Source organism: Macrotis lagotis, chromosome 2 (assembly GCF_037893015.1).
Source record: "Macrotis lagotis isolate mMagLag1 chromosome 2, bilby.v1.9.chrom.fasta, whole genome shotgun sequence".
In the NCBI taxonomy this organism is placed as follows: domain Eukaryota; kingdom Metazoa; phylum Chordata; class Mammalia; order Peramelemorphia; family Peramelidae; genus Macrotis; species Macrotis lagotis.
The window spans coordinates 290,988,148-291,009,209 of record NC_133659.1 but is presented as its reverse complement, the minus strand read 5'-3'; the positions used below and the strand labels follow the sequence as shown (position 1 = coordinate 291,009,209).

General features: G+C 34.8%; 1 protein-coding gene across 1 annotated transcript in view; it reads right to left on the bottom strand.

Annotated features, from left to right (window-relative positions):
• The window catches only part of ZDHHC17 (zDHHC palmitoyltransferase 17), a 112,760-nt gene that overhangs the window by 47,751 nt on the left and 43,947 nt on the right, over positions 1–21,062 (bottom strand). Inside the window, exons 2-7 of the mRNA XM_074226471.1 lie at positions 18,765–18,868; positions 14,876–14,998; positions 8,454–8,531; positions 7,701–7,845; positions 2,157–2,221; positions 1,307–1,469 (exon numbers count right to left, since the gene is read on the bottom strand). Coding sequence (XP_074082572.1) covers positions 1,307–1,469; positions 2,157–2,221; positions 7,701–7,845; positions 8,454–8,531; positions 14,876–14,998; positions 18,765–18,868 — 678 coding nt within the window. The remainder of the gene's footprint in view (positions 1–1,306; positions 1,470–2,156; positions 2,222–7,700; positions 7,846–8,453; positions 8,532–14,875; positions 14,999–18,764; positions 18,869–21,062) is intronic.

Below are 21,062 nucleotides of genomic sequence, written 5' to 3'. Positions count from 1 at the left end.
TCTGGAGTCAGGAGGACCTGAGTTCAAATCCAGCCTCAGACACTAATAATTACCTAGCTGTGTGGCCTTGGGAAAGCCACTTAACTCTATTTGCCTTGCAAAAAAAAACCTTAAAAAAAAAAGAATTCCAAATCATCACATTCCTTTGTGCCAAAACTTCATTTTTACATCTTTTATTAGGGGACTGGAAACCCAGATAGGTATACATAAATACAAAATGAAAGCATCTGGTTCCTAGCTAAATTTCTACTCAATCCCCTCTGTCTGAGGAATAAGGAGAAAGAAAATTGCTATAAGGTCAAAATATGAAATCTGACCATTCTTATTTTCTTAAGAATAAAGCTATTTTGCTCATCTATTTCTAAACCTTACTACATTCACTGAGAAGTAATGAACTCCCTAAAATCATAAGACTAAATGTATAAAATTTTTAATATTAGTTTCTTATGCTATAATTAGATAAGTATCAGCCACTTCATTGAAGTTAGTATATTTTTAACAACAGTGACTTTATACTTACACATTTCTATATATCAATCATATATATATATATATCTCAATTATCATTCACAAATTCTTTGTCATCCTTTTCTTAAAATAAATGATCAGCAGATAAGCACAATGCATGGGAATATTAAAGATACCCTGATCCAGCAGATGATGACCTACTTTCTGATTGGCTATTTCAGGTTAGTAGAGCTTTCTTTAAATGACTCAAACTAGAAGATAATTGTTTTCTAACAAATCACTTAGAAATTTAAGAAAGATTTAGAAAAATAACAGGAAGTAGACCAAAAAATAGGGAACATTTTTTTTACTAAGAAAGTTATTTATGAATATACATTATTAATAGATGATGCTATAACTTAAGAGTTTGAAGGAACTTCATGCAGATGATTCACAAATGTAAACTGATAAGTTTAGTGTATTCAGAACAACTATTTGCAATTATGAAGACAAACTATGTTCTTCCAAATACAAGAATAACAACACTACCTTTTCCCATTTATATAAAAATGAACTCTTCTAAATTCCTATTCTTTATCTTTCTTGGATCTGACTCACAAAGAGAAATTAGAATTCTCAAAGAAACTTATTTAATCAATCAAAAAGAAAAATTACTTAAGGTTCTTAATTAGAGCTCAGTGCACTAATTAATATTAAGTATAAAAATGTTTTCAGTACTTCAAATAATGAAAGTAAACTACAAGATTATTGATAATATACCAAGTTCATTAAAACTTCACAAACCTACATTTATATGAAGCATTTTTCATATTCTCAAGTATTTTTAAAGTATTGTTACCTTGATATTCTGGGCATCAACATTAGCTCCAGCATCCAGAAGAAGACTAATGACTGTAGTATTTCCTGCTAGTACCGCCCAATGAAGCGCAGTGTTTTTGTGATATTTGTCACCAAGATTAACTGAAACATTAAATGTCAAAAGCAATCGAGTTGGATCCACACTGGGGGGAAAAAAAAACTTCAATTGTTATACAGACATCAAAACACAAATGGGCAAAGGCAATGGCTTTTGGCCACACATTCAATTATAGCACAACTTTACCTTATACTAAACTACTATCTTTGAGGACTAAGGGTAAACAATACAATTAAATCAATAGTTCTTTAGGACAGAAAAACTTATGACTTCATAAAAACTTTCCATTTCTTATTTGAGGGTCAATATTTTTGAAATTGTATTGTAATACAATAATGTTGTAAAACATTAGATTCCCCAAGTGATATGCAAAGACAAATCAATTTTTTAAAAGATAATTTATCACTTTTTTCTTAAAACAAGGAAAAAGAATTGAAACTATACTTAGTAATGCAAGGAACAAAATGAAAACTTTAAAATATAAAAGCATCTTAACATATTAAATGCACGCATAATAAGGTACATATACAATTTAGTGAGGGAAAGTAATTAATTTTTTTAAATCATCAAAAATTCCACAGGCTTTTTACTGAGCAACTATTGTGTATGCAAAGCATGTTAAATGGCATAAGAGCATGAAAAGATGAAGAAAATAATCCCTGCCTTCAAGGCCCCTGGAGTCTACTTTCCCTTCACTAAATTTTACAAGTATTATCCATGATACAGAACTCCTGACAGTGGTTTGAACAAATATTTTACAAGGAGCACATACCTATGTGTCCTGTAAGCTGCCCACATTAAAGGGGTCATTCCATTCTGATCCATCATATCTACATCCTAATAAAGAGAAAAAGAAGTCAGGTACTAAAAATATGCTAAATTTATTTGGGGAATTATATCAATGTTCAAACCTATAACGGTAGGTAAGTTAATCCAGGTAACTAATAAATGTAAGTTGTTCCACTGCTGTTTCTTAAACAGCTGAATTAACTACTTTGCCTCACTAAATTTCTTAATTATTTTATTAACATATGCTTTTTAAGTTCTCCCTTTTAAGATATTGATTTTTAAAAAGTTTTTAATTTTATTAATTTTTTTTTCCTATTTGAGAGCCAGTTTATTTCCAGGTAATTCAAGTCTGAAGTTCATTTATTACAACTGCTACTTCAGGATTGATTTTTGTTCTTAGACATTTTAAAAAAAGGTAAATAGAAAGGCATACTCTTTTAATACAATAAGAACACAATGTATTTTCTCTTTTAAATCATCTGTAGTGTGGTACAAAAAGCTGCTCTAAAACAGCAATAAGATTCATTAATTTATCTGTAAATTTAATATAAAAAGGGTTTTATCCTACAAAACTATAAATGACAAAACATTTAATTGTTAATTTCATGTAGAAGATACAACTCTCTTTTCAACATAAAAGTCTAAAAAAAGACTGAACTACAAAACAAAAACATCTAAAAAAGAATCTTTGGGGCAGTTGGGAAAGGAGAACCAATTAGTTTTCAAAAAAAGAAGGCCATGGACAAAAAGAAAATATAGAACTTGAAAGTGGGAGAATTATAGAGAAGTGAAAGAAAAGTGAAATTTCTCTTTCCCTATCTTGGGTTTTTAAAAGTTTGTACCAAACATACTGAAACCAAAGCTCACATTATCATAGGACTGATTGCCCAATTCTAACAAAAGAGAACAAGCATGAGGATGTCCACGTAGAGCAATGTTAACAAAGCTCTGCATTCTTTCTCCCTGCCCCACCCCCACCATGAGAAAGAAAAACAAAACTCCTATTACAAACTGTGGACATTCAAGAAAAGCAAAATCCCACATTTGACAAGCCCTGCCCGTCCCCAGTCTCCATTTGCACCAACACATCACCTCTTTCAGGTGAGCAGAATATGTTTGAGTCCTCTGAAATCAGAGTACCTAAAGTCTTTCAAAGCTGTTTGCTTTTGTAAAATTGTTTTTATTTCATAAAACTTGTTCTCACAGTTCTGCTTACTTCACTCTAAGTTCATACAAATCTTCACAAGTTTTTCTTCATTATTTCCTATACCACAGTACTTTACTCATAACATTCATATACCATAACTTGTCCCATCATTTCCCAAAAGATAGGAATCTCCTCAGTTTCCAATTCTTTGCCAAATCTGTTTTGATCTTTTTGCGATACAGACCTAGTAGCAGCATGACTAGATCAAAGAGTATAAACAATTTAGTAAAACTGTCTTCTGTGGGGGGTAGGGGCAGGGAAGCAATATTTGGAAAAAAATTGCAAACTCCAAATAAAACCTTTCTAAAATTAAAAATAAAAATAAAGTTAAAAAAAATTTAGTAGCTTTGACAGAACAGTTTCCAAACTGCTTTCCAGAATAACTCAATTAGATCACAGATACACCATCAGATCATTAATGCACCCATTATCCTACAGCTCTTCTAGCATTTATCATTTTCCTTTTTTGGTCAATTTCCCAATCTAATGGGTATGAAGTGGTGTGCCTCAGTTATTTTAATCTGGAGTGATTTAGAGTATTTTTATATCCTCTTCATTTTACATTTAGAGTATTTTATATAGTCATATTTCTTCTTTAATTTGCCTATTTGCATCCTTTGATCATTTATCAACTGGGAAATGGCTCTTCTTTGTCTTAAAATCTGAACTAGCTCTCTCTCTATCTCTCTCTCTATATATTATATATGGATATAGAGATATAAATAGATATATGAAAAATGAGAGTAATGTGCTTAAATATTTTTCTCATTTACTCACTTCTTTTCTTTAGCTGTACTAGTACTACTTTGCAGTTTTTCCCAAATTTGACCTTACATTTACAGCTATCCTTTGGGATAAAAACAATCCTCTCTCTCCCCTCTCCCCATGTGACAGCTTTCCATATGCTTGGATACAATCATTAACATTCTCTATCTTCTCCAGATTAAACAATTTCACTTCCTTCAACCAATCTTCATAAGGCATCACTTCAAGGTCCTAATTTATCATCTAGGATGCTCTCCTGTTAATCTTCTCTCTCAAAATTTGGAACAATTCAGGTGTGGTTCACCATAGAAGAAAACACAGGAGGGCAGGCCAATAAAAACTTCATTTTTTTCCCCAAAGATATTTATCTAGCTATGCTTCCCACACTGCTACAAAGTTGATTTTTTTGAAACGAAGTAAAAGACTTGTAAGTCACTATTCCTGTGTTGGGGGTATACCAAAAAGAAGCAAAAAACTGTGCCTGCCCTCAGAGAGACTATGAACTAATGGGGAAGAAAACAAACAAATACATATTATTTGAAAATCTTTTTGGATTCTGATTCAGTTATCCAACGTACCAGCAAGCTAGTTCTTCTAGTTTCACGTCACATGTTAAGCAGTAGCATAAGTCCCTGGGCCATGCAACCCTAGAGACCTTCCTTCCAAGCTGATACGGACCATTAATATCTACTTCTGAGTCAGGCCATCCAACCATCGACTTCTGTCATCTACCCTATCATCTAGCATTCATTTCTCCATCTTGTCTTTTAAGACGAACGTGAAAGACTTTTTCAGATCATCTGCTAAAACCTAAGTATTAGTACTTCTCTGGTTTGCTAACTAACTCACCCTGCCAAAATAGGAGAGAAGTTATAGTCTGGCATAGTCTATCTCTAAGGAAATCAAACTGGCTCTTAGTGATCATTTGTTTCTTCACTAGAAGTTCACTAACTAGAATTTTGTCAAGAACTGAAGTCACATTCACTAGCTTTTGGTTTAGGCTATTCTCTTTATTTTAAAACTCAAGACATCTGCCCTTCTCCACTTCTGCATTCCCACCCTACTACTCCAGGGTCTTTGACAAACTCACTGGCTGGCAGCAGCTTGGCAGCGGTCAGTGATTTCAGCTGCTGAGGATTCAGTTCCTTTGAGCCTAGCAAATCAGACTCACTGAGGGAAGCTATACATTTTCTTACTTTCTCCTTACTGAAATCAGCTTTTTTCCTACTACCCATGAGTCATTTTTCTTATCCTTTATAATCCAACAATTAAAAGATTATTAATAAGTACTTTACAAGTATCTAAAGTGCTTTCAGAATTATTACCTCTAAGGCTCCTCACAACAACTCTGAAGTAGGAAGGTTGGGGATTCTATTTTCACTTTGCAAATATGAAAAAGGAGGCTAAGAGAGGCTGCAACCACTAAGTGGCAGACCCCATGCATCAGACCAACTATCCCACCCTCAAATCAGATGGCAGCAATCTGGGAAGCCAGCACTGGAGCCCCAGCAGAACTGCCCTTTTGCTCATTTACTTTGCAGGTGTGTGCTGCCGAATTTGTTTTAAAAGCAGAGGGAGAGGAAGAGAAAGAGAAACACAGGAATGGGGGGGGGGGGGCAGGAACCTTAGGTACATAAGAGAAAAACAGGGGTTTCTATAGGAAGTTGTTGTTGCTTTCATTCCCCCACATTTCTACTGCACTATATGAATCTCAGTTATTACCAATCACTACCCTTTGAATGTGAAAGCTCCTTTTAACAGTTTTCTTGACACTAATTAATAACTTGTTGACTTTTCTTTTTAAGATTCAAATTTTGTGGGGCAGCTAGGTGCTACGTGAATAGAGCACTGGCCCTGGAGTACCTGAGTCCAAATCCAGCCTCAGACACTTAATAATTACCTAGCTGTGTGGCCTTGGGCAAGCTACTTAACCCCATTGCCTTGCAAAAAAAAATCTCAAAAAAAAAGATTCAAATTTTGTTTCTGAAATAAAGGTTTGTTTTTTCATGAAATCATTAAGACTTTGTATTTGCATAAAGGGATGACCTACTTTTAAGAAATCTGTCTGGGAATATAACTGAGAATATTTTACTCCTAAATCTAGCTCAGAACTCGACATTTAATGTTAAAATGAATTTAAAAATAAAGATATTATCCATGTAGTCTTGATAATTTTTACATAAGGGGGCAAGGCTAGGTGGCGTGAAGCAGATAGAGTACCATGGAGTCAGGAGTACCTGAGTTCAAATCCTGCCTCAGACACTTAATAATTAAGCTGTGTGGCCTTGGGCAAGCCACTTAAGCCCTAATTTGCCTTGCAAAAACCTAAAAAGAAAAAAAAAACTCCTACTGATAATTTTTACATAAGAAGAAAAGTCCTGCCCCAAAAGTCATTTTTATTTAATACTTAAAGGGTTACATTTGCTAGCATTAGCACTCTTAATGAAAGGAATATTCTGAGCTATATAAACAATAGGTTTAAGTTTCTTAAGTTAAAAACTATTTTCAAACAAAATTAATGTTTACTAAAAATTAAGACAGCCTGAAGTCAAAGGCAGAGTAGAAATAGCTAAATCATTATTTCCTTGAGAAATCTGTTTAGTTTTTAGATATAATATTCAATTTTCTTGCTTGTTACTGTCAATAATCTTCTAAATTCTGAAAAATATAGCACTAGATTATATTCTAATACAACACAGAAAGATCATGATATGCAGCAATATAAAAACATTATTAAATCAGAATAAATCTTTAAGCTAAAGCAATAATGATTACCAATTAATAACACCATTAATTAAATCACTTCTTTTCAATTCAATTAAATTCTACAGTTATTAAACACTTACAAGGCACAATTGTGAATTGGGGTAAAAGGCAAAAATGATATTATCTCTGTCCCCAAGGAGGTACTATCAGACTAACAGACTAAAAGATGTTATGCACATAAGTAAATACAAGATAATTTAGGGAAGGTAAATCATTCACAACTAGGGGAATGTTCTGCTGGCAACTACTTTGAGAAGCATCACTTGTACAACAAGGCATTGGAAAGGACTTGTAAAACAAGAGAATGGAATACTTTACAGCTATGTGCATATATATATTCCTACATGTAGATTTGGTACTTTTTCAAATGCTGAATCTTTGAGTTGATAGTTTTGTCTTTTTACCATTCTGATATAAACTTCAATTACTAGCCCAGTTGGACTAATAATTGAAGTTTATATGAGAATGATAAAAAGATCTCCATAATGGTAATAGGTATATAAAACTGAATTATTTAAAAATATTTAATAAAAATATAAGTATGGAACTTGGTGGAATAGTGGATAGACTATCAGGCCTGGAATGAGGAAGACCTGAATTCAAATTTAGCCTTAAACACTGGTGTGTAAGCCTGGGTAAATCTCATTAGTCTGTTTATATTTTAGATCCTATCTGTAATGAGCTGGAGAAAGATATGGCACTCCACTATCTTTGCCAAGGAAATTCCAAATGGGGAAATGAAGAGTCATACACAACTGAAATGACAAAATAACAACAAAGTCTTTTTACCTGTCCTTTTGCTATCAGATAAGCAACAATAGAAGTATGTCCAAACTGAGCAGCCAAGTGAATACAGCTACACCCTTCTCCATCAATTAATGAAGGATCTGCACCATATTTCATAAGTTGCACAACCATTGATAAATGGCCCTGTCTAAAATGAAAAAGAATGAGCATTGAGGAATATCAAGCTCCTTCTGAACTAGAAAACAGAATTTTCAATGATTATATTTACTGAAAAGGCAGAATAAAAAATTTTATTTTTAATTAAATATTTATCAATTCACATTTATGAATTTATAAATTTGTAAAAACTCTTCAAAATACTTCATTCAAAAATAATTTTCTTAAATGAAATAATGGAAAATATTTCTAAATCAACATTAACAGTTGACACTTCAGCAAGACGAATTGTTATTAGTTAAATTGCATAGAAGAACAGAAAATTAATTAAATAGTGGACTTCCCATTTTTTCAAATAGAAAAAATAAGGCAGTTGTATAAGTAGTATGACATTCTGCAAATTTCCAGTGAAGTATAAGGAAAAAAATGGAGATAGGTTTTCAAAGCAGACAATAAGATATTCATTCATCACCTATCAAACCTGTATATGTATGTACACACACACACACACACACACACACACACACAACATATAAATTCTCCTAATAATTTGAAGGTCTAACATCTCTGAATGCAATTTATCAATTATAAACCAATTATAAAGCAAGAATAAATAAAAATCCAAAACTAATTTTAAACCTTGTGGCCCAGTGAAGTGGAGTTGAATTTAGGTCTCCTCCTAGTTGATCCACAATAGCACCTTTCGATATGTAATATCTATAAAGGGAAAAATATTAGCAACTTTATTACTATTATAACCACATAAAAATTGTGAAATTATGTAGAAGATAAAAATAAAGTTTTATTTCAAACATTATGTTGCATTCTATCCTTTAAGTTTTTATGATGCATAAGGGATTTCTTTGATTTTGATCATTGGAAGAAGTTTCATGAAAGAATTGTCTTACAAATAAATCAAAAAGTAGAAAGAGAAGAACAACAAAGTATTAAGATCCTCGCTTGAACCAGCCATTTCATGTGTTCTCCCAGAGATCTGCTCTCCCCTACCCCCCACCATCATTCACTCTCTAATTTGGTTAAACCACCCCTCCTCCAGCTTTCTTCCTCCAGCTTTCCACCTCCATTTGGCTGCCTTAGCTCTAGGATGGCTCCAGTCTGAGCAATTACTGCAGAGTCTCTGACAAGAACCTCTATTTGATAGGAAAGTCAACTTCTCCTAAACTCAAAGCTTCCCCTCCAGCCTAGCCGACCTCCATACCAGATATCTAGACCACCCCCCCTTCCCTGAGGATGATGATAACTTGTCTGGACTCATTCCTCAATGATCAACAAATGCCCTGTCATAACCTTTCCATGCCAGTGTTCCTCAACTCCCTGCCCCCCGAACTGGGTCTGTTCATGACCCCAACTGCCCACCCTCTTGTTCCTATTCTTCTCAACCTGACTCCCCACAACTTCCTCCTCACCATCTACCCATCCTTCCACTAATGCCCTCAGAAATGTCTGAGTAACAAACTGGCTTTCACCTTAAGGTTCGTCCTTTCTCATTCCCTCCACCTCTGGCATTCACTGTGACCTGGCTCTCTGCGGATGACACAGTCTCCCTAACCAACCTTATCAGCACTGACTGCAATTTTCTCCTAACTCCCAGACTCCAATAGTTGATGGTTGCCCCATCCTTTACAGTTCCTAACTCTCTCTCCTCTCTACCACCATCACTCTCTTAAGCTGATGGTCATTTAATTGATTTATGTCACCTAAACCGAGAAGACTCCAGAAAAGAAATGGAGGCTGGTGACTTCCCACAGTCCTTCCTCACTTAAATCCAAATTCATTTGCAAGTCATGACATCACCTTCTTTCATGGTCTTCTTTCAAGAATGGATACAATACCACTCAATCAAGATACAAGTAAATATTAATTACCTCCCTCCAAGACACTCTCCTTTCCTCAATGAGTCCAGAGACTGTTTCACAGTCTTTCTTCCCCAACTTGGCCTTGACATTTACATATTTGATAACCTCAAGCACATAACTTTCCACTGGCTTATTTCACTCATTTTCCATAACCTACCTACCATTCCATGATGGCCTGCACAGAGATGGCTACATGCTTGTCCTTGCCATCACCCATATGTTTCCTACTTCCACTTTATGAACTCTAATTATAATCTTTTGTCATTCCACCTTTCTCTGTCCTTTACATTTCCCTAAATCCTGTTCTTCATTCTCATGTGACCTAAAATCCCTTTCCTCCTCAGCTGGTTCCCAGGAACCACACTCGCACACTTTCCAACATGACTCCTAGTTGTTCAACCCTATACTAGTCTTTTCTCCTTATTCTACTGATATGCTTTTTCTGTCAAAATTTGGATTACTCCCACCATATACTGCCTTTTCTCTTATTCATGTCATATTTATTCATAAAGCTTCAGAAGATCACAAAACATGATGACTGGATCCATCACAAATTCATGTTACTTAGGCTCAACTGAGTTCTCATAAGGTTAAGGCAATTCTTTTACATTTCATTCACCACAGTGGTTTTTGCAAGTTTTTTTTTTCTCTTTCTTCATAAGTTCTTGGCTCTCCCTCCCATGAATCTCAACTATGAACCTGGAGCTTATTTTGCTGAAAATATGGAGACCATTTGCCAAGCACTTGCTTGTGGGTCCTCCTCATCTCCTATTGCTCAGATGTCTTTTCCTGTCTCCTTTACCTGTTTCACATGAAATTTTTCTTATCATGGCAAACCCCTGACATACATCCTTGACCCTGTTCCATCTCATCTTCTCAAGATAGTTCCTTCCATCACTTCTACTTTTATTAATCTTCAATATCTATCTCTACTGGTTTCTTCTCTGGTACTCCAACATCCTTAACAATCTTCACTTGCTCCAACTATTCCTGCTAGTTATCACTTTATTTCTCATCTCTTTTTCAAAGCTAACAACTTGAGTTAAGTTCTTTACAATCTATTCTTCTCTTCTAAATTCTAAGCAGTCTGGCTTCTGACAAAATGCTTTCTAATAAGCAATGGATGATCTGTTAATTGCCAAATCTAAGAGTCCTCCTCAATATTCATTTTTCTTAACCTCTGTCACCAATGATAAGGTCAATCACACTGTTTTTTCCTTAATAATCTCTTGGGCATAGGTTTTTGTGATACTACTCTTCCTGACTTTCCTCAAATTTGTCTCATAATGTCTTATCATATTTCATCCACATTATGCTCATGAGTTACTGGGGTTCCTCAAGGCTTGGTCCTTGGCTAGCCTTCTCCTCTCCTTCTATAGTTCATCAACTTGTATGGATTTAACTATCCCTCTACAAAAATAATTATCATGATTGATTTATACAGCCTAAGAAAATCTCTCTTGACCTCAAGTCTCACATTTCTAACTATCTAATTGACATTTCAAACTGAATGCCCTGTAGATATCCTGAACTCAAAAGATATTCAGAATTGAATTAGTTCTCTTTTCTCCCAAAAACAAGTCCACTATTCTGGTCATATGCCTACATCCTAGATGTCATACCTGACTCCTCACTCTCTGATTCCCATATCCAAATATCTTTTGTATTCACTCCATTCTCTCTTCTGATGCAGTCACTACACTAGTTTGGTCCTTATCATTTTATGTTTGGACTATAGTAATAATAGCCTTCTGGTTAGCCAGCCTGCCAAAATCTGCCCCCCCCCACCCCCACTCCAGGCTATCATCACCTTAGCTAGCAAACTGATCTTCCTCAAGTAGAAGGCCGACCATGTCATTCCTTTATTCAACACACTCAAGGGGCTTCCTAATATCTCTAGATCAAACATTTGTTTGGGATTTAAAGGTCTTCATAAACTCTGTCCTTCCTACTTTTCTAGTCCCTTACTCCCTTCCACTATGATCTAGTTAACTCTGGCCTCCTTCTTGCTCCTCCAACAAGACACTCCATATCCCAATTGAACATTTTCATAGGTTGTACCCTATGACTGAAATTCTTTTCCTTCTCTCTTTTCCTCCTGGATTTTCTGCTTTCCTTCAAGTTTCAGTTAAAATCCCACCATCTCTCTAAGAAGCCTTTCCTGGTCCCCCTTAACATCAGTGCCTCCCCTCTCTTCAATTACTCTTTTTAACCTCATTTCTTTCTCAGATGACTATTGTGGAACTTCTCAGACTTCTCCCCTTTCCCATGACCAATTCCTGTTTTCAGTTTCCTTTTGGCGCTTGTCTCCCCCATGAGATCGTAAGCTCTCTGAAAACAGGGACCATCTTTCCATTTTGTTTGCATTTGCAGCACTCATGATCTGACTGCCTGCCTGAATTCATCTCTCCCCTCTGCTTTGTACAGGGTGATTTCATGAAGAATGTCCCCATGACACTGTCTGGGAGTTTCTTGGGAGTACTCCTGGTGCTTAAGAAGTGTTAGCCTTGACTGAGGGGGTGGGGAGGAGAGAATTTTAAGTGTGAGAACACCCCCAAAGAATGTCATGTCCTTCTTTGTAACATGTGACAACAGATTCTGTGTCCCATCACAGCACTGGATAAACAGGGGAGCTCTGGGCAACTGAAGATTCCAGAGAGTCTTACAATGGGGAGATCAGGAAAGAGAAACATTTTAAGGAAAATTTAAAAGGATCCAAACAGATCTCACTTATGATCCCAAATAGGAAATGTCATTAGTTGTGCAAATGATTGGTCCTGGCCTTGAGTAAGCATTTTCAATCATTACACAAAAGAGAGAATAGTTTTTTTTATCATTGCTGCAGTTGCCATCACTACTGCTAGTTAACTTATACAAAGTAGGTCATAATATCATTATTCTCACAACAAACCTGAGAGGGAGATGCTCCCTTTACAGAATGCCCAGGGTCATTCAGTTATTATATATCTGAGGCCAGACTGGAATTCGGGTCTTCTCAATACCACATGACCACCTGTCTCTGAACATAATTTTAATGACTGAAGTTCATTTTTGCTTTAAAAAGTTCTTTGGAGTGAATCTTTATGAAAAAATATTTAATTTCATTAGAAATGTTTTTTACTGAAGACCATTTTCACTGGATACAGAATGACTAAAACTTGAGGTTGAAAGTGACATTCCTAATGAGTGATCATCCATTCAAGGCTTGCTGGGAACATAAATTTTTTATCTTTTCCTGACTTGGAGCCTGTATTTTCTTCCTTTCTACTTGTGCTTCCTGGAGTCAAGTAAAAAAATCATCGAGTATCTTTTCAAATACCTGAAGAAAGGTGCCCTTTACTCCTAAATCTCCTCTCCCCCATCCAGCCATTCCCAGTTGTTTAAAGAGATATGACTTGATCTGAATACAATGACTAGTCTAGTTGCCATTCTCTAAGCAGGTGCCAGCTTGTCCTCTACCTAGGATATAGGAAGAGCTCTGGGAAATGAGGATAGGGTAACTTCATCTTCCCTATTCTATTCCATCAAGACTCCAAAGGGCAACTAAGCAGAAGAAAATCATGACTCTCCCACCACCTAGATGAGCTGGAAGTCACAAACTGGGGAGACAGATGATGACCACTATGTGAAGGTCCTTTTCATTTGCCTGCAGGACCTTCTGGTCTCTCTGTCTACTGTGCAGCTGAACTTTTGGGTGGTTGTCTTCTCCAACTGGACTGTTCTTTTTGAGATCTGGAATGCCTTTCTTTTTCTATTAGTATCAGCAGCATTTAGATCAGTGTTTGGCACACAATAAGTGCTTAATAAGAACTTTTTCATTTATTCATTTTTCAACAAATTCACCACAGAATCAACCCAGTGGAGGTTTATACCCAACATTCTTGCTCTGTGATCAATTTACCTCCTTTTCCAATTTTACATTTTCTGGATGATAACATTTCAACACAAAACTATAAGCCAATCCTTAATTATGCTGACGACCTGCTGGCAAAGTCAGCATTGAAGAGTAGGAGTACTGCATTTGGAGTTGGAAGACCTGAGTATAAAGTCTGACTTACCTACTTACTATCTGTGAACTTGGGCAAGTCCCTTCCCTTCTGGGGCTCTTAGCTTCCTTGTGTGTAAAATGAGGAGAAAGGACTAAATGGAAGCTAACTTTCCTTTCCAAACCTAAATCCTAAAATCCTCTCTTGAAGGAAGTAGCATTTTTCCTAAGCAATGTCTGGCAAACACCAATAAGCAACTACAAGTCAACCTACTGTATTCCCCTTCCACTGAAAACAGAGTCAGAAAATGTACTCGATAGTAGATATGTCCAATATGGCTTTAGAATGAAGCCAATGTGTTTGTCTCTCCCCGCCCCCCGCCATCTCTCTCAATACTTACATGCCCACCCCCTTTAAGGTTCAGTCCTGTTTGTCCCAGAACAAACTCTACCTACATAGGAAGCAAGAGAAGTCAGTAGCAGATGACTCCCTCAGAAATCTCAATATTGTAATTACAATAGTTTTGCATGCTAGTTGTATTTATTAGAGACCCTCTCTCCTCTAACAACAACAAAATGATTCAGCAGCATTTAGGCTCCCAAATCACTATAATTTTTTTTTATCAATAAGTTATATAATCAACATTTTCATGACCTATGAGCATAAAATACATTAAACCAATTAGAGGGCCAATCTAAAAAGCACTGGAATTTATATTCATAATAATTAAACAGTTTTGTAAGTGATCTCATAAAAAGAATAGGACTATTTTTATATATGTAAACAATGCCTTTACCTTTTGTCTGCAAAATGATTATGCTATAAACATGTTTTTATAGAAAAATGTATTTTCATATAAAAACAATCAAAAACATCTGAGGTTTAAATTAAATTTGTCCTTATATAATTTTTTCTTGTTCTTTGTATATTTAAATGTTTGTGTTTGCTGATTGTAAGTTCATCATTAAAAAGAAAACATTAAATAAAAATTTTAAAATAATAATTGCTTATTTGGTATTTTATTTAAACTCTTCACAAAAGAAAGAAAGAAAGAAAGAAAGAAAGAAAGAAAGAAAGAAAGAAAGAAAGAAAGATGAGGCCAAAGGAAAATAAAAATACTAAATACAACAAGATTATTATAAACAAAATCACAGCTAAATAAAACCAATCAATACTCATAAATATCAAAACCACATACTTTACTAGATCTATCCTGTTATTTATGGCAGCCCAATGAAGAAGTGTAACATTTTCTTTGTCTGGTTGCCTCACATCATAACCTGCTTCCACCAATTCTCTGCAGCGTTCATATATTCCATACCTTAAATAAAAAGAAAATTCTGGTGACAATGTTATTAAGCTCATAAGAAATTAAAAATTAAAAATAAGAAAATAATGCAGGCATTTAAAAAGATAAAGAAGTTGCTACTATCATTATACTGAACCTCCTAGAAAAATTTACTTCAAAAAATTCATGTTTCATATGAATGAATGTTTCATATATAATAACATTTCTGAGGATAAGAACAATTAGCTACAACAAAATCATAATCTCCTGGTTGTTCATTTAACATCACTAATCATAGTTACAAAGAAAGGCTAAAACCTTCCTGTTTTACTAACTCATAGCTCTGAAAATATGTTCAGGAGATTTACTAACACTATAAAAAGTATACAAATGTACAGTAATGGTAAGTAGAAATACTAATAAGTCAGCTTAAAAAGTTATTAGTCAATACTATTGTTCTATCAAAAATCATATGCTAAAATTTAATATAGTAGGAAACTCTATACTCTATTCTAAAAATAAGTACTGCATTTTAAGGGAAATTTTTAAAAACCACATTACGTGAATTTTACATATAATAGTATAGTATGTTTTCTCAAAGATAAATCAACATCCACACTCAAAAATCTTAACCTTATATTGTTAAAAAGACAAAGATTAGGTACTAATTTTCATAAGGAAAAGTCTATTGTAGCAAATGAAATTTAACAAGAGAGTAAATTGAGGCAAGTTTCTTTGAATAAAATAACAGGGGAATGCAACTTGATAATAAAGGGTCAATGGTTTGCCTTCATTTATGCCAAAGACCCAGACCTGAAGATGCAACTTATTTTTATAAGCAAAGAGCAAAGAACAGAATAAAAATTATATCATCAGTTATATGATTAATATCACAGAGTTGGGAAATCATAATTGGTTACATCAAAGAAATTGGGAGGAAGACTTACCTCTGCATCTCCAGTTTTAATTTCTCTCCAGACATTAAGTTCCATCTAAACAACTGCCAGAGAGACTCACAGGCTTATGGATGTTCTGCTGACATCTCAAACTCATTATGTCCAAAACTCAACTGATCATCTCCATTCCTCCTTCAAGCTGTTCTTCTTATCAACTTCCCTATTTCTATAGTTGATGACATAGTTGCCTATACAAACCCCAGTTGTTTTTTTTTAACTATAACCCTCACCCTAACCAATCAATTGCTAGGTCCTCTCAATTCTCTCTAAACAATCTTTTCTCTATCACTTACCTACTTCTCTACATACACTGTCACAAATCTAGTTCAGGTCTGCATAAATAGTTTAATAGCCTCTTACTCCATCTCTGTCTTCAGTCTCTTTTGCTATCTCTAATTCATCCTTCACAAAGCTTCCAAAATAAGCTACCTGATTCTGTTAGTTCCCTAATCAAAAATCAATGGCTGTAATATTTACAATAAAAACACATCATTCCTTCTATGACATATTCTCCACTCTTTTCACCATCCCAACTGGCTATGTACTTTTGGAAATGCTTCAGCTTGCCTATGTTTTCCTGTAAAAATACTCAGAACTGAACATGGTACTCTAGAAGAGACCTGACCAGGGCAGAATAATCACAAAATCATTTCTTTCTTTCAGAATACTGCCTTACATTATAAGCAAACTAGGAGATCAAGGACAAGTTTACTTGTCATATTTATGAAAAGGGAAGCAATTTGTGACCAAGGAAGAAATGGAGAACATCATTAAAAACAAGCTAGATGACTGTGATTAAATTAAATTAAAAAGCTTTTTGCACAAACAAAACCACTGTAACCAAGATCAAAAGAAATGTAGTAAATTGGGAAACAATTTTTACAACTAGTACTTCTGACAAATTTCTAAATATATCAGAACTGAGTCAAATTTTTTAAAAAACAAGCCATTCCCCAAACGACAAATGGTCAAAGGATATGCAAAGGCAATTTACAGATGAGGAAATCAAAGCAATCCAGTCATATGAAAAATTGCTCTAAATCACTACTTATTAGAGAAATGCAAGTTAAAGCTTCTGAGGTACCACCTCACACCTCTCAGACTGGCCAATATGACCAGAAATGACAATGATCAATGTTGGAAGGGATGTGGGAAATTTGGGACACTAAAACATTGTTGGGGGCAGCTAGGTGGCGTAGTGGATAAAGCACGGGCCTTGGAGTCAGGAGTACCTGGGTTCAAATCCTGTCTCAGACACTTAATAATTACTTAGCTGTGTGGCCTTGGGCAAGCCACTTAACCCCATTTGCCTTGCAAAAACCTAACCTCCCCCCCCCCAAATTGTTGGTGGAGCTCTGAACTCATCCAACCTTTCTGGAGAGCAATTTGGAATTATGCCCAAAGGGCAACAAAAATGTGCATACCCTTTGATCCAGCAATATCACTACTGAGTCTATACCCTGAAGAGATTATGAAAAGGGGTATTAAAAACATCACTTGTACAAAAATATTCATAGTAGCTTTGTTTGTGGTGGCAAAGAATTGGAAATTGAGTGAATGCCCATCAATTAGAGAATAGCTGAACTAATTGGGGTACAAGTATGTGATGGAATACTATTGTTCTATTAGAAATCAGAAGGGATGGGAATTCAGAGAAACCTAGAAGGATCTGCATGAACTGATGCTGAGCAAGATGAGCAGAACAAGAAGAACACTGCACACCATAACAGCAACATGGGGGTGATGATCAATCTTAATGAAATTGCTCATTCCATCAATGCAACAATCAGGGACAATTTGGGGCTATCTCCAGTGGAGAATACCGTCTGTATCCAAAGAAAGATTGTGAAGTTTGAACAAAGACCAAATACTATTACCTTTAATTTTTTTTTAAAAAAGGTATATATAATTTTGCTATCTCTTATATTTTATTTTTTCCTCAAGGATATGATTTCTCTCTCACCACATTCGATTTTGATCAGTGTATAGAATAGAAACAATGTAGAGACTATTAGACTGCCTTCTGTGGAGGGTGGGGGAAGGAAGCAAGACTGGGGGAAAAATTGTAATATTCAAAAATTCAAAATTCAAAAAACAGAATACTCTGTCTTTATAAATGTAGTCTAGAGTAGCATTAGCTTTTTTGGCTTCCATGTCATATTATTAGTTAGACTCATATGAGATCTAATTAAATCAAGATTATCATCCATGTTACCAAGTTGTTGTCATTTGTAAATTTAGCAGGCAAGCCATCCAGGTCTCCATTAAATATGATGTTAAATAGAACAAAGCTACTAAATACCTTCCTAAAGATATGTGCCTATTACATTCTGTGTTTTCTTAATGTAATAGCATCCAGTCACTATCTCTCCATTTTACTCACAAAGAATAGCATCAAGAGACATTGTTAAAAGCTTTGCTGAACTAAAAGTATATCATGTTTGTTCCATTCCCCCAAACAACCAATAGAGAATATAAGCATTTTCTTGAAAATGATAAATATCACCAAGTTCCTTCAATCTATCTTCGCATGACAAGCTCTCAAGATCTTTAGCATCATGGCTGCCTTCCTCTTGATGCTTTTAATCTTATCAGTGTGAGTTTTTCTTGAACTTAAAAATATTTAATATGACAAAGACCTTTAAATAAAATTTTATATATCTGAAAGTCATAATACAAAGGTTTTTCTGGATACCACTAAATATGAGAGGAAAATTGAGAGAAATATCAAACTTGTCTTTTGTCATGCCAAATAATTTGTTCAATTAAGTCTTATTGGTTCTGTTTTTTTTAAGTTCAAAAATTAGGATTTAAGAAGAAATGCTTCAATTTAAAACACTTACTGTGTAGCTTTGACTATGTCCCATGTGCTGTAATCATCAATGTGACTTTTACGTCCAAGAGATTCACCATATCCATGGTTATAATGGCTTTGGGGTTTGATTTCCTATAAAAGACAGAATAATATAGTTATCAAAAGTTTAAAATAGAAAAGTATAACTTATTAAAATGGAATTAATTAACTTACTAAGGATGTTTTTTTTAAATATCTGAAAGCTGCCTGTGGCATAGAAGCTATATTTTATATACCATTTGGAGTTCTTGGGAGGAAAGGCCTTCTTCCTGCAAACTAAAACAAGTACAGAATCAAATCCAAGGGTAATTTGCTTTCTAAGTAGGAATAGGCTTTTCATTACAATGCTGAATAGCAACAAGTACATTTTTTAACCTCAGCTAACTCAGGAAGTGAATATATTCAGAATAAGAGGGTTATAGTCTAACTTGTGATGCCAAAGACTAAGTAGCAGAGCTTGGATTTAATACCAAATCTTTTAACTGGGGTAAGTGAGTCACAGATTTAGAAAAGCAAGGAATTTTCAGAACTTTTGAATCTGAAAGTCTTAGGTATATATGAACCTCTGTGTCAACCCAGGGAAGCCACTTAACCTTATCTGCATCTCAGTTTTCCCCAGCTGTACAAGGGAGAATATTAATAGAATCATATTTACAAAACTCTGCAATATAGAATTTAGACACACACACACACACACACACACACACACACACGTAGGGTATGCGTGAACTGAATCTCTAGAAATCAAATTCTATGCTAAGCCAAGACTGCTTATCTAACAATTCTACCTCCTACTTGGATCCTAGTCACACATTTGCTAAAAGCTTTAGCCCTGGAGAAAGCATTTACCTACCTGTTTAGGCCCTAGTTTCTTCAGCAGTAAAAATGAGAGGCCCAGATTAAATAATATTCAAGAACTGCTATTCTGTAGCATATAAACTAAAATTAATGTTAAACTATTTTCCTCACATGGATAGGCAGAGTCACTATGAATCAGTATAGCTTAACGGGGTATTGGATAAGGAAATAAAAATACTTCTCAGATGCAGTTTTAAAATGGCAAAGGAGGGGAAGGAGAATATGAAAAAGAAGAGAAGGGATATCTCCACATAATGAAAGAAATAATCAGATTAATCTACATCATATGAATAAATCAAAACACTTGGGGAGGTCAGACAAATTTAGACTGCCCCATATAAAAAACTGATTTGTTCTCTAGAATATATAATTCCAAATTTTCTTCTAAGAGTCATCATATATCAACAAAGTTAACAGTCCATATTTAAAGAAAACAGTCCATATTTAAAGAAAAGCTCTATAATTCTAAAAGACACTCAAGTCACATGTTAGGTCAGGGTACTTCTCAAAATAAGAATATTAAAAAGGGTAAAAACATCACTTGTACAAAAATATTTATAGCAGCCCTGTTTGTGGTGGCAAAAAATTGGAAATTAAGTGAATGTCTGTCAATTGGGGAATGGCTTAGCAAATTGTGGCATATGTATGTCATGGAACACTATTGTTCTATTAGAAACCAGGAGGGATGGGAGTTCAGGGAAGCCTGGAAGGATTTACATGAACTGATGCTGAGCAAGATGTACGAACCAGAAAAACATTGTACACCCTAATAGCAACATGGGGGTGATGATCAACCCTGATAGACTTGCTCATCCCTTCAGTGCAACAACCAGGAACAATTTTGGGCTATCTGCAATGGAGAATACCATCTGTACCCAGAGAAAGAATTATGGACTTTGAACAAAGACGAAGGACTATTACCACCTTTTACTATCTCACGCTTTATTTTTCTCCCTTAAGGATATGATTTCTCTGTCACCACATTCAACTGAGATCAGTGTACATCATGGAACCAATGTAAACACTAACAGAATGCCTTCTGTGGAGGGCGGAGGGAGGGAAGCAAGAATGGGGGGGGGGGGGACTGTAAAACTCAAAATAAATAAACTCTTTAAAAAAATAAGAATACCTAATTTTGTTTACAAAGAATTTATTTGTATTTCTCAGAAAAAGAAATGACAGCTACAGATAAGGAAAATCAGGGAAATAGAAAATATATATGAAAATGAAGTACTAGATATACAAACAATATCTGAAAAGGTAAGAATAAGGATCTGAAAATAACCCATAAAAAAGGAAAATTGTTATCTATCATATCACTCTTCTTTTCCAAAGATAATTAACTCATTTTACCAGCAGATGGCACCACAAACAGACATCCAATTAAAATCCACAGGATTTTAGAGGAAAAACTTGAAGTCAGTTATTC